The sequence below is a fragment of the Rhea americana genome, unplaced genomic scaffold (assembly GCF_003343005.1).
Source record: "Rhea americana isolate MKP2758 unplaced genomic scaffold, rheAme1 scaffold_31, whole genome shotgun sequence".
Lineage (NCBI taxonomy): Eukaryota > Metazoa > Chordata > Aves > Rheiformes > Rheidae > Rhea > Rhea americana.
Genome location: NW_028186435.1, coordinates 6,433,512 through 6,446,211, shown reverse-complemented (window position 1 = coordinate 6,446,211; position 12,700 = coordinate 6,433,512). Strand labels below are relative to the sequence as shown.

General features: G+C 44.7%; 1 protein-coding gene across 2 annotated transcripts in view; it reads right to left on the bottom strand.

Moving 5' to 3' along the window:
• Positions 1-10,108, bottom strand: part of GMPR (guanosine monophosphate reductase) — a 44,142-nt gene extending 34,034 nt beyond the window's left edge. The window contains exons 1-4 of one of the 2 annotated variants that reach the window (XM_085310061.1): positions 9,745-10,108; positions 5,161-5,280; positions 4,422-4,505; positions 2,690-2,863 (exon numbers count right to left, since the gene is read on the bottom strand). In XM_085310061.1, the coding sequence (XP_085166187.1) occupies positions 2,690-2,863; positions 4,422-4,505; positions 5,161-5,280; positions 9,745-9,831 (465 nt within the window). In that variant the 5' untranslated portion in view covers positions 9,832-10,108. The remainder of the gene's footprint in view (positions 1-2,689; positions 2,864-4,421; positions 4,506-5,160; positions 5,281-9,744) is intronic. The other variant, XM_085310060.1, reaches the window with a different exon arrangement.
• Between the last annotated feature and the right edge of the window lie 2,592 nt (positions 10,109-12,700).

Here is a 12,700-nt window from a genome sequence, read left to right as displayed (position 1 = left end):
CTGCTTCCTCTGAGTTCAGCGGAGAAACTGATCTTCTTCATAAACTAATATGAAAGGCAGAAGTGAAAGGTCTTATATCAGAGCCAGCTAGAAGAAAATAAGGTAATGTGATTACCAAAGCAAGTATTTTGAAAAGCAAAATCATGCTCTTGAAAGGCCATTACACAAGACACATCCTCCATAAGCACCAGAGTATTGGCCATGGAGAGTACTACACTAATCACAGTTGCCTTGCACATCACCTATCAGCCTCAGAGCTGAATCCACTACATGGCCCCCAGGAACAAACATTCCCTGACCTGGGGTTGTGTTACTCTTTTATACTGCWCTGCAGCTGACTGTGGAATGAATGGTCACGTGAGGAAAGCAAACAGAGCAGCCTGCATGGTCGCGTAGATCACTTTCGGCTATGAGAAAGCTCCTTTATTTTTAGATCTTGTATTTAACTGCTAGCCCTTTGTTAGAAAACCACAACTGTAGATAGCATAGTGCAGAGGGAGCACAGCGACACGAAAGCAGCTGCAGAATAGCAGCAGCAGGACATGTCTTACAGAGTATCATGAAAAGAGCCTAGACAAGCTGCATTTTTGCCAGGAATAGCTTCAAAAGGCCATTTGGGTGCAGAATGTGAAGTAAGCTCATTTGAGAGTGGGGGAGAGGTATGTCTGCCTAGCTGAATCAGAGCCTTATAGGGACTGCATGGACACTGTAGGCTTAGGAACATAAGAGATTCTTGAACACTCCAAATCTGGTAGCACACCTTTAGGAATGGAAATTTATTCTGGTGAGGGAGATGAAAAATACAGCCATGTTAAGAGAAGGGAGCTACAACCAGAGAAGGCAACTGAATAGGTCAGGGCCACTTTGTACTCAGGTAGAAGGTGCTGTCAGTACAACAAGACTTCAACTAAGAACAGCCGAAGTCACAAAAACAGAGAGACTGCAACAGCTAAGAAGGTAGTTTGACAGATGTGGGGGCTGAGTGAGACTGGCTTAAAAATCTTAGCCTAATACCTGACTTTCCTGCGCCTTCCAGGCAATTCCTCCAGCCTGACTTCAAAGCTAGGTTCTCTCTTCCAYCAGCAAAGTCAGCAGTCTTTGGGGAGGTGGTTGGTAGGAAGGGCTGGATGTGCTACCTCTCCATTCATGAAAGTTTCTCTCCACTCATGAAAGTTTATTGTTGTTGTTGTTGTTTACTCTGTGATTTAACCGCCTGTCTCCCCCAACCCTGCAAGCCAGACGCACTGGAGTAACCAGGTCACTAGGGACATTGCCACAGATCAAAAGCATGCAGATAGCTCCTTACCTCATTGAAGTGAACATGAAGTGGGCAGCTGAAAAGGCCCCTACCTATCATTTTGTACTTACAAAAGCTCTCCCTGAAGTCATGAAAAATACGTGCATACAAAAAAGGCTCCTATCTCTGCTGGGAGCTGTCGCAGTATGCCTATTTATTATTCTGCAAGAACCCAGAACACCACAGGCACTCCAGCCACTTCCATTTTACAATACCACCACCCTTCAGCAGGCAAGAACATTCAGTCACATTTTTTCCCCCACAAAATTCATTGCTTATTTTCCACTGTGGCTTTAGCTCACATGGGAGGAAGGATTATAGGCTCCTCCAAGCTGCCTGAACTTGCAGCTCCCTGTTGAACCAAGTCGGATCATGCATTTAAGACCATTTTTATTCTATAATTATTTTAAGCATGTGGAGTTTTGTGTCTGGCATGAATGAATGCCAAAGTTTTGCCTAAGTATACGATTTCTTGCTGCATCGGCCTGAAGTAAGGCCAGGAGCCTCATTAASAGTCTGCTACTTGTTCTAAAATTCCTGCTACTCTCATGGAAACAAGTTCAGACCCTGTTTCCTCAAGGGTCCTGAGAAGCAAGCAGGAGCAGTAGGGCTCTGTTGCAAGTAGTCCCTTGCTGATGCAAGCACCCTACTCTTAGTGCAGAAGGGCTGGATGAAGCATTAGCAGTCTGATAAGGGAAGGGATCATGACAGAAGGAGCATGAAAAGCCCCCACACAGATCAGCTCTGCTCCCTGATCTGATGACTTCATTCACAATTGCACAACACCYCATGAAACCTTATGATAGGCAACGGTTTAGTCTACATTCAGGGTTCAATCTTTACAATGACCTAAAAAGATGGAAACAGTTATTGGCCTCATTTTGCCGGAAATGTTGGCATGTTCCCCCAGCAAACCTCAGCTTGGAATCATCAGAATAAACCTACACACTTTATGATTAGAGGTCATATCTGGTGTGGGAAGGAGGCTGTGAACAGGAGAAAAATTGAATYCACCCAGCCTGCCATGCCAATGTCAAACTGCTGTATCAGAGCACACACTGAAYGTTCCCACAGAAATTATCAGCAGTGGAAGACTGACAATGCCAACATGTTATTAAACAGTCATCATTTGGCTCAGACTCAACTTCCTGCTGAACAGAAAAAGGAGACGAATAGAGCTGCCCTCTATATTCTCAGAAGGACATCTGTCCCACATAAATTTGTCTCRAAGACAGGAGGCTTCCATCAGGCCATTAGAGAACACTTTTCTTTTTTTTTTTTTTTGAAGGCTCTAGAAATTAATGGAAATACCACAAAGCTGCTGATGCCTACTAAGCAAACCCTGGGCCCTGCTCCTGGACAGAACTTGCACCTCCTTCTCAAGACACTTACCATAATGGTGTGATTTGGGAACTGGGCACGGACAGACTTCACAAACTCCACAAAGTGCTCTGAATAGCCATTTGCCACATCCAGGCAGATGTATCTGATAGGTGGAATGGCCTCTAGAATACTTGTTAGCTTGTCCAGATCAGCTTTTCCACTGCCCGAGCTTGCAGCCACATGCTACAAAGACAGAAGGAGAACAAATGGTGTACTGTTTGTAAAAGTTGGGATGAATATACACTTCATGAATCAGCCTCTGCATAGTCTTGGGTGGGCTTCAAGGGAAACCTATGCTGGAAGCTAGTGAAAGTCATACTATGTAACATGAAACAAATATTTTCCTGGGAATATTGATTTGTTACCTGTGTACCTGTTTACAGGCTCTTAAATAAAGCAATATTAGCATTTTATGAGTCCTTCATTCACAAGTGGATTGATAGGCAAATTTAATCACCTGAAATGGGTGAAGGTTCAACAGCGCTCAGATTAACCATAAAATAAAATAAAATAAAATAAAAATCACAGGAACTCTAACTTGGCATATTTCCAGGAATGCAGAGTGGCAAAATCTGGGTGCTGTCAGACTGACATTTGGACCTTTCAGTTCACCAAATCCTTCCTTGATCTATCATCGAAAACAAGCAGATTCCTTCCTTCTTTGTCTTTTTATGAATTCCAACAGAAAAATAGTTTCCACAGTTGTTGGCCCAGAAAACCTCTGCAGAAATCCTTGGCAAAAGAGTAGTATTTAATCACTAGGAGATCCTAATGATTATGAACACAAAATGAGCTACCTAAATGCAGAAGCGTTCAGACACTGCATGTTCCTGGGACTACTTTCTACCCTAAAGTAGCATATAGAGAACCCTGATGAACTTAAGTGATAGGCTGGTTTTCACACAATACAGTAATCAATAGTCTTTATACTGTAATTCCAAAATCAAGCACAGGTAAAGATACAATACAGCTGTGTGGTATTCTTTTTCATACAGGAAAACTCTTCAAAATTGCACTGAACTTTAGCAGGGAGGAGAGACAACCAAGCATGTTCTCACTCTGAAACTCTCTYTCCTGGAATAGAGGTCTGCCACAAGAACACAGAAGAAATCTGCGTACACAAAAAGTCTGAACCTAAGCGGATGTTTAAATTTATTAAGTGATCTCTCTTTGTAATGGTTCAGGCTAGGACCTCATGAATGCAGCACAGTCAGTGGCACAGCATGAGCTCTGCTGCAAGAACGGAAATAGAGGACACATGCATTCTCTGACAACTTCAATGCCAGGGCCTCTTTTATAATTGGACTCAGCTCCAACCCACAGGCACTGAGACTGCTCGCATATGTGACAGTAAAGTCCCTGCCTAGAACCACAACATGTTTGTGTTTGTGATCGTGGGCTCCTCGCTTACTAGTACTACYGCAGCTTCTAACAGCAGCAGGAGCACAACAGTTAGACCCACTCCTAGATAACTCTTCTTGTTTGCTCATGATACTTCTTTCTTTCCATTCTGGGTGTACATAAACTTTGCTTTGTACATCTTATATATGCACTTTCACAATGGACTYGCACAGCTATTGTTTTTAAACCAGGACAAGCCACTTCCCTTGATGCATTTAAGAAYAGCAAGTATCTTAATTCTCCAAAACCTCACTTGACAACAGTATTCCCAAGAGACCTCAGTGTATGTGAATTCAGAACAAAGCAACAAACCATAATAATTTACAGTATGAAAATGTACCTCAAGGCATTCTGGGTGACTGGCAGCAAACAGTTTCCATTCTTCCAGAGAATAATGCTTGTGAATTGCAGTGAACATTGCATGCTAGCAAAAATAAGAAAACTGATATCAATGTCCAAGTTAGTCATCTTTCCCTCAACTGCAGAATAACAGGGTATCAGAAATTCTCATTTTAAGTATAGGCTCATCTTGATTKAAAGAATTAGAAACAGCGCATAAGAGTAACAACCAAGCAACTCCAAATGGCTTTTCAAAGATAGCTTAGGATAGTTAGCAGATATTTCAGGATCAGGCTTCTGAYATGTTTAATCAAGTTATGGTCCAACATTTCACATGTGCTTATGCATTGCAGGAGATTAAGGTAAGGCTTGAGGCCAGAGGCTAATTAATTAATGACTCTTGACTGCTGCAATGTTATCCAGTAACCCACACACTCTGGTATGGAGCACAATAACTGTCAGCTCTAGAAGCCCTCACCTGAAGCTGAGCTACTACCAAGGTAGAAATGTCCCATTAAACATCTCCACTGAAACTGTATTACACCTGAATCCCTGTGTCTGGGTAAACATCTGCTTTAAAAGTCCAACTGTTTAGCGGCAAAACCACACYTTCTCGTTCTGGACTTTCTAACTCCTGTCCCTCATCCTGCAATAAACTTAACTRAAAACAAACAAACACTGGCTGTTTGCTGTCACCCAATGGCTTCCCAACTGTTGCAGAAGTGAGAATCAAGACTTACTTTAGCCATAACCACCGCCATTTCAAATGTTCCCACAGTGTCCATGTTTGCCACTATAATGGGAATTCCTGTGTATGTCTGCTTGGAGTTGCGGAAAGTGAAGGTGCGCATGAGGTCAACCTGTAAAAAAAAAAAAATACACATATGTACTTGTCACAAGTCACTGATTGCAAGCTAACAGGAGTTTTGTCATTGACTTCAGTGATGGCAGGTTTGGACATTGCTTCTTAATTTTCCTCACAGCACCCTTTCTTCCTCCTTCCATCCCACGATGGCCCCACTTTGTTTTGTTATAACTGCTGTCTTCCAAATAAGAAAAAAAACATAAAATAGAGTTTCTGCATTAGAGAGAGCTCTTTYCTCTCAAGGAAAGAGAGAATCAAAACAGAAAAACAAATCAGGGTTTGGAAGAGACAGAAAGGGAAAGGAAAGAAAGGACAGAGAGAACTGTTCATGATTTTACACAGAAGTAACCTCAAGTGTTTGGCTAGCTGGCTGAGAAAYCTGAGGTGAAGTCCTAACTTCACAGAAGTCAGAGCTGGAACTCCCTCTGAGTCATACAGAGGTTTGTCTCAGTCTTTAATGTACATAACAATATAGTAATTCAGAATCAACCTTTGTCTTTTGGCTATGGGTTTGTTTAACAGTGTAATTACATCCTACTTGCTAACTTTTTTGCCATACAATACAAACAATCACATCCCAGCTTAATAATCCATGAGGCAGCTAGCTTCTAAATTAATTTCTCACAATTGCATCATCTTTCACCTTCAGAGTTATTTCTTCTTAAGCATCCTCAAATGATCATGGTAACACCAAGCATTTTGTTCCTTCCATTTACAAAGGATAATATCAAATTTAAGATCAGTTCCCATAGATCCACTTAGCATCTCCCAGAAGAAAAAAAAAATGTAAGAAATGCATGATAGTAAGATGTTAGTCTCTAAAGTAACACATGAAGGCTATTTAATAATTTTCATTATTCCTTAATTCAGCCTTAACTCAGGAACACTCAGAGCCTTGGACTGAACTGATATCCATCACCAAAAAGGAAGCAACATTAAAAATCCTGGATTTTGATCATCTATTTACAACATATACTCTCAACTTCATTATGTTCTAGACCATATTACAATTGATTAATATGATTGTTTTCTTATTACTGCTTTGTATGAGAGAAACAATGTGGTGCCCCAGTGATATATCACGAAGCAGCTTCTCATTTTGTACAATCTCTTAAGGGGAAAGGTCACTTCAGAGGACAATCTAAGATGCATCTTAATGGAGACTGGCCTTCCTTCACATTTGCTACCAGAGAGGCCCCAATTCTYCATGTACTACTGATGTCACAACATGCTTATGGCAATTTCAGCTACAGCTAATAATAATAATAAAAAAGAAAGCATGAGGAAGGCTTTTAATGTATTTTAGTCACTTTTAATGTAATTTATTAACTGGAACCAAGGAAAAGAGATAGAGCATCACATGACCATTTCTACGCAGGCAGAAGTACCGGAACCACTGCCTTAAAGCAATATAGAGGGAAAAGTCCCTTTCAAGTGAACTTGAAAAAGAAGAAGAAAGGAAGAATGAGCTTGTTTAAGAAAAGATAGCGACAAGATGAGAAGCAACACATGAAACGCAAGGCCTTTACTCTTTCAGTGATCCTCACTTCCACTTACTGGAACTTCTCATATATGACTTCCTGTAGCGAGCCAGACAGGTGGATCTCACACAATCATCCTTACAACTGATAATACTGTAACGGCAGGCGTTTTGTGTGGGATAACCGCAGGGCTTCCACTAACAAGGCTTCTGTTGTCTAAGAACAGGCGAAATACCATGCTGGGCTAGAGATGTTCATCCACTGCCCTAGTTTTCTGAACAGCCAGTACCAGACATTTGGGAAGGGAATGTAAGAAAGGGGCAAGTTTTGAAAACTCTTTTTTTCCCAATCTACCTTCCCAAGTCCCCAAAACCTGAAGTTTAAGGACAGAAGTCTCCTCCAATCCATTGCACTAAATAGCCATTCATGGATATACGGAATTTGTCCAGGATCTTTTTAAATCCCATTTATACTTTCAGCCTCCTCAATATCTTACAGCAATAAATTCCAAAATTCAATTACAAGTTGCAAAAAAGTGTAACCTCTGCCTGATAATTAGTCAGTGCTTCCTACCTCTTMTTGTGAGAGACAACGAGCAGCCATTTCCCAGTTTCATCTTTTTCATTCTCCYCATCACTTTATAGACTTCTAGTATATCCTCCACAGGATATACCTGTGATGGGTAATCAGAACTGTGTACTAATGATGAACACACAGTGCAACACTATGATGCTACCTGGTTTATCTTAATATCTTCAGTAACACTTCTGACCATCCCTTTGACTTTTTATATGCTGCTGAGCTGATGTTTTCAGAGATCCAGAACTCTAAAATCTCCTTCTGAATAGTAAAGGCTAATTTGTGGCTTATTGCTCTACACATRTAGAAACTTTAGACTCTAGGATTGTATAGCTTTATTCAACAATAGTAAAAAATTATTTTGATAAAAAAATCATTAAATGTATTTTATAACATATGTATGAAAGATCCTACCCGGATCTTTCATAAGTGAAAGTACTAGAACACTGGCTGTTCTGCAGCATACTGGTTACCCAACCTAAAGCTCCCTGGGCTTATTTACTAGTTTAAGCTAATGGCAGGACTTCCAACAGGGCACATGGCAGATGAATTTAAAATGGGCGACCTACAGAGGTAAGTCCAGCAAAGGCAAGAATAGCAGCTTATTCAAGTACCTAGGCTCCACACAAGAGCAATGCTGTACCCTCCCAGTCTCCCACTGCCATCAATGCTTTAATCACTTTTGACACTTAAATTCAAATGTCCAATTTTCTGGTATCTTTTCAAAAAGAGAAAGCCATCAYGGGAAGTGAAGACAGTGCCAAGAATCAAGCCCAAGTATCAACACAGCAAACCTAGAAGAGTTGCACACAGCCCAAACTGCCTCTCTAAGAAGCTGACTTAATTCCAGCTATTGCACAAAAAGCTATCTTCATGCAAAATGAGACTTTCACACCACAGAAGTAGACACTTTCTGATATAAACTTCAAAGCAGCAGCTTGCTGGGTAACAGGCACTGTAGTAAGCTGCCTCTGTTCCTCTGCCAGAACCATTTATTTATATTCTTGTTTTGAAGCAGACTGGGGCTGTCCATTTCAGATCTGGTTCTCACAGACACTGTTTATTCCTGTTGCTATAGCCTCAGTGATGGTGTCCAATTTCTTAACCTTCATCAGTTTTCACTGACCCCTCTCCTGACATGCACTTGTTCTCATGTGAAAAGCTTTTAACGGTTCATCATAGGCACCCGTGACAACCCTGCCGTATCAGCTCGTGCTCCTATCATTTTCCCTTCCCAGCAACCCTTCTTTCCACGGTCTGCACGCAGCTAAATATACCAAACGCCGCACTTGACAGAAAGGAGCCGGGTGTCACTCGGTGGAGCACAGCTCCACCTGTTTGTCAGGCCAGCACAGTGAAGTTTGAAGGGGTCCCTAAGTAAACGTCTGGAAAGTGCCTGCTGGCTTCACAAGCCAGTCACTGAGCAATTCAGCCCGGACACCGTTCTTTGCAAATAAAAAGGGACTAACCAGAGATCACCACTCCGCCAAGACGGCCTCCCCAATCGCACACCTTTGTAATGGCATAAAGGTTTTTCTTTAATTGCTCAAACTAAACTGCTCAAAACCCCTGGCTGCACACCCCTAACCAACACGGACACCTCGGCTCCCTTCCCACTCCTGTCCTTCTACCACATCTGATTAGTCACAGTCTCTCTCTCCCTTAGGACTCCCACTCCCCCCAGAAGAAAGCTTAATCCTCTTTCCACCTCCTGACGCAACGTAATTCCTTCATCAAGCAAAGCAAATCCTTCCCTAACCTTGGGGTTAGGTCAGGTAAACGGGAAAGGCGCCGTCAGTCCCGAGGCAGCCATCTTTCTCGCAGAGGCAGCCCCCGCGGGGTTTTGTCGGACCTTCCCCACTCCCAGGCCAGAAATAACTAGAGGAATACCCCGGCTAGGAGCCACAGGGAAGGCGACACCCGTGGGGCCGGGACCGGGGTGGGGGAGAGGGCTCCAAAGGCCGCGGGGCGCCAACGCAACTGAGGGACAGACCCGCCACCCCCGGTCCCCAGCGGCAGGGGATCGGGGCAAGCTGGGCCACGGCGCCTGTTCCTGAGCATCCTTTTTTTAAAAATGAAAAAAAAAAGAAAAAAAAAAGAAAAAAAAATCCGCAGAGGCACCTGCTCAGAGCCGCCACCCATCCCCCTCTTCCCCYCTTTCCCTTTTTGGCTGCGGAGCGGTGGGAGGGCAGCGCCGGGCCCGCCTCCCCTCCCTCCGCGGGAAGGGTCGCTCCCTCCTGCCCCCCCCCCCCCCCCGCAGGGCGTTTTAAGCGGGTCGGGGGACGGCACGCATCGCTCGGCTAGACTGCGAAGCAAAAGGGAGGGCGAGGAGGAGAGAAAAGGGGGGAGGTTGAGGAAGTTACGCGAAGAGAAAGCATGCTTGCGCCGAAAGCCCCCACCTCTGATCTGCTTTTGAGGCTGCTTCTTTTGGGTCTGAGCAGGACATCTTTAAAGTCCAGCTTGAGGTCTGCGTCTACCCGGGGCATCTTGCAGGGCTAGCGGGGCGCGGGGGGGAGGTGGAGGGCCGGCGGTGCTGGCGGCGGCGCCGCTGCGCTGCCTCCTGCCGAGCCGCGGCGGCCAAAGCCCGGCGGCCGCGCGCGGAGCGTATTTATAGGGCGCGGGGAGCGCGGCGCCCCATCGCTTTATTAGGAGCGGGCTGTTTTTAGCCGAGCAGCCCGCCGCCCTCGCCGCCCGCGTCTCTCCGCCCGCCTGGGCGCTGTGTGCTGGGCGGGGGGGGGGTGGGCGCGGAGACAGCCCGCGGCACCGCCGCTGCTCCTGTGTGGGGCGCGGGCCGGGCAGCGCCTCCACACCGCCGCCTTAAGGGCAAAGGAAGGGCAGAGGAAGCGGCGCCTCCATGTGACCGAGGCGCCCGCGCCTGTTCCCGCCGGGGGCCGGAGCGCGCAGCACCCGGCGCCGCGCCGACATCTTGGTTGCCGCTCCCCTCCCCCCGCGACGCCGCCTCGCGCGGCGACCGTTGCGCGGGGCGCGACCGCGCGGCTCTGAGGCGGCGCAGCCCAACGGTTTGCGGGGCGCTGCGGGGCGCCCCAAAGCTGTGCGTCTCCGGCGTGGTTAAGGGCCAGCTTTTGGTCTGCCTGGGGGGTTCGGGGCGTTTAAGGCTTTCCCGGGCTGCCCCTTCAGCGCTCCACGCTGAGCCCAAAGTCGGCCTAGCCCCTGTCAGACATCTTTTCATAAACGGCAGTTTTGCCGGGCTCCGGGGTCACTGAGCTGCCTCTGAATCTGACTGCTGAGCAAAGGGCCGGGGCTGATGTCTGTTCTCCCGTAGAAACATGAAAAACGGGCAACTGGTTGATCACAGGAGAGTACTGGCAGCAGCAGCCACCCAGAGCATCTTCTGCACAATAATTTCCTGTCTTAGTGCCTGCAGGGAAGCAATAGGGAGCTTTTTTGCCCTCAGTTGCATTGAGAAACCTGATTTGTGGCTTCGTATTATCTATTTTTCAATGGTTAGCCCCAGTTAAACATGAAGTTGTGAACCCCCCCAGCATTTTATGGACTGGGTCCATGACACATCCAGTGACACAGATCAAAATAAAGGTACACAAGATAGCACACAAAATGACATGACTAGCCCAGCATCTTTGAACCTTGAAGTCTTACTACAAGATCAGTGGGAAGTTTGGTTTGGGCTTCTTTGGAAGGCAGATGAGCTAAGTGTTGTTGGCGACTGGAAATTGGGGCATGGGAAGATCATCACTGGCTTCTATTCCTCAACAACAACAACAAAAAACTCATATGGCAGAATGAGGTACTGCTTTTTTTTTGCTTATCTACAAGTTGCACACATCTAGTCAACACCCAGCCTCCAGCAACGCTCTTTTGCACCTTTTGGCCTGAGTGTCCCAAATAATTCTGGATAATTGAGCATAAGGCCCAGGTTTGAAAAAATAGGCAGACRTTTGAGTGCTTGCCTTTTTGAATGTCCAGGTTGAGAAGCCTTGAATTTGATTTTCCAGAACCACCGAGGCTCCCAAAYTCCACGTACTGTTCAGTGAGCATTGTGGGCACTGTGGGTATTTCTGATGGAAATATTCAGGCAAGACAGAATCCTTTAGAATCAGTCTCATCTACATAAAATCTCAGCTGGCGATTTCTCCACTAGCTTCAACAATGCAACTCAGCTACTAAAATTTATCCTTCAGAGAGAGATCTACATCTCCCGTCATGTATTGTTCAGCAACAAATTACCCTTTTGTTCAGTAGTAGACAGACCTGATGCAAATGAGCCCTACAGAAGTGGCATTCCTGTAGCAAAGGATTGAGATTGGGAAAATAAAAATGCTGTCTCTGCCTGGCACTATGTTTTTTTCTCTTTGTCCGTTTAAGGCAGGCACATGATGCTGAGAGGAAGCCGCCACACTACACTGTGAATGCAGAAGGTCATTGCTGTCGTGGTGAGTAGGAGGCAGAGGCTACCAGAGATACTTGTAAACCTCAAAAAATCCATACCTCATAATGTTTCTGTTTTCAGATGTTTTAATTTTTGTTTCTACTCATAGAATTTGCCATGCTATTTTTCTGTAGAATACATGCTATTTTTCTGTAGATTGAATTTGCTAGTATCCAGTGTTTTCCCCATGTRTATATACCAACAAACTAGTCCGTTCTCAGATCAACTTTCAATCTCTGAAAATTTGCAAAGTTTAAATTCCTTTGTTTTTTTACTGGAAGATATATTTTCTGTACGGGAAGCCTAGCACTCCATTTTGCTGAACCCTCTCTGTGTTTTTCAGTATCCTTTCCAAAGTACGGACAACAGAAGCGACATGATCAGTAATCACATTAGTATMACAGGCAAAAAAAGTATCATTTTTTGCACGTTTTTGCTATCTTCTTTATACATGCAGTGATCCTATACTAGCTGTTTGTGTAGCGGAAGGAAAAGCTGTTCACAGCTAGGCTGTGTGCAGTTCTGGTATTCATACTGTAAGGGCAAATGAGCTACCACTGATTTCAGAGATTAGCATATTGTAAACTATGCCAGTTGCTTTCCTTCTGAGCTGTTCTTTTTCTCCATTTTGTTGTTTTATATATATACTTAAAAGCAGATGGAACAGTGCACCCGGAAGAGAACATATCAGCCATGGTAGCTGAAAAGACTGCTGACGTTTTAGCTTGGTAAGTCTTCTGAAAGTGTCCTATGCTTGGTGTTTCAGAGAAGAGGAAGAAGTGCATCATAATAATGCAAATAGTTAATACCAAGTTTCAAGAAAAATATCTTTCTGACTTCAGCCTGTGATATTTCTAAGAGTTGTTGTTATCCTTGTGATTTTCATCCTGTTGTTGTAGTTGCAAATGCTGTTGTATTTTGTAATAGAAATGAGGTCACAAATGGGA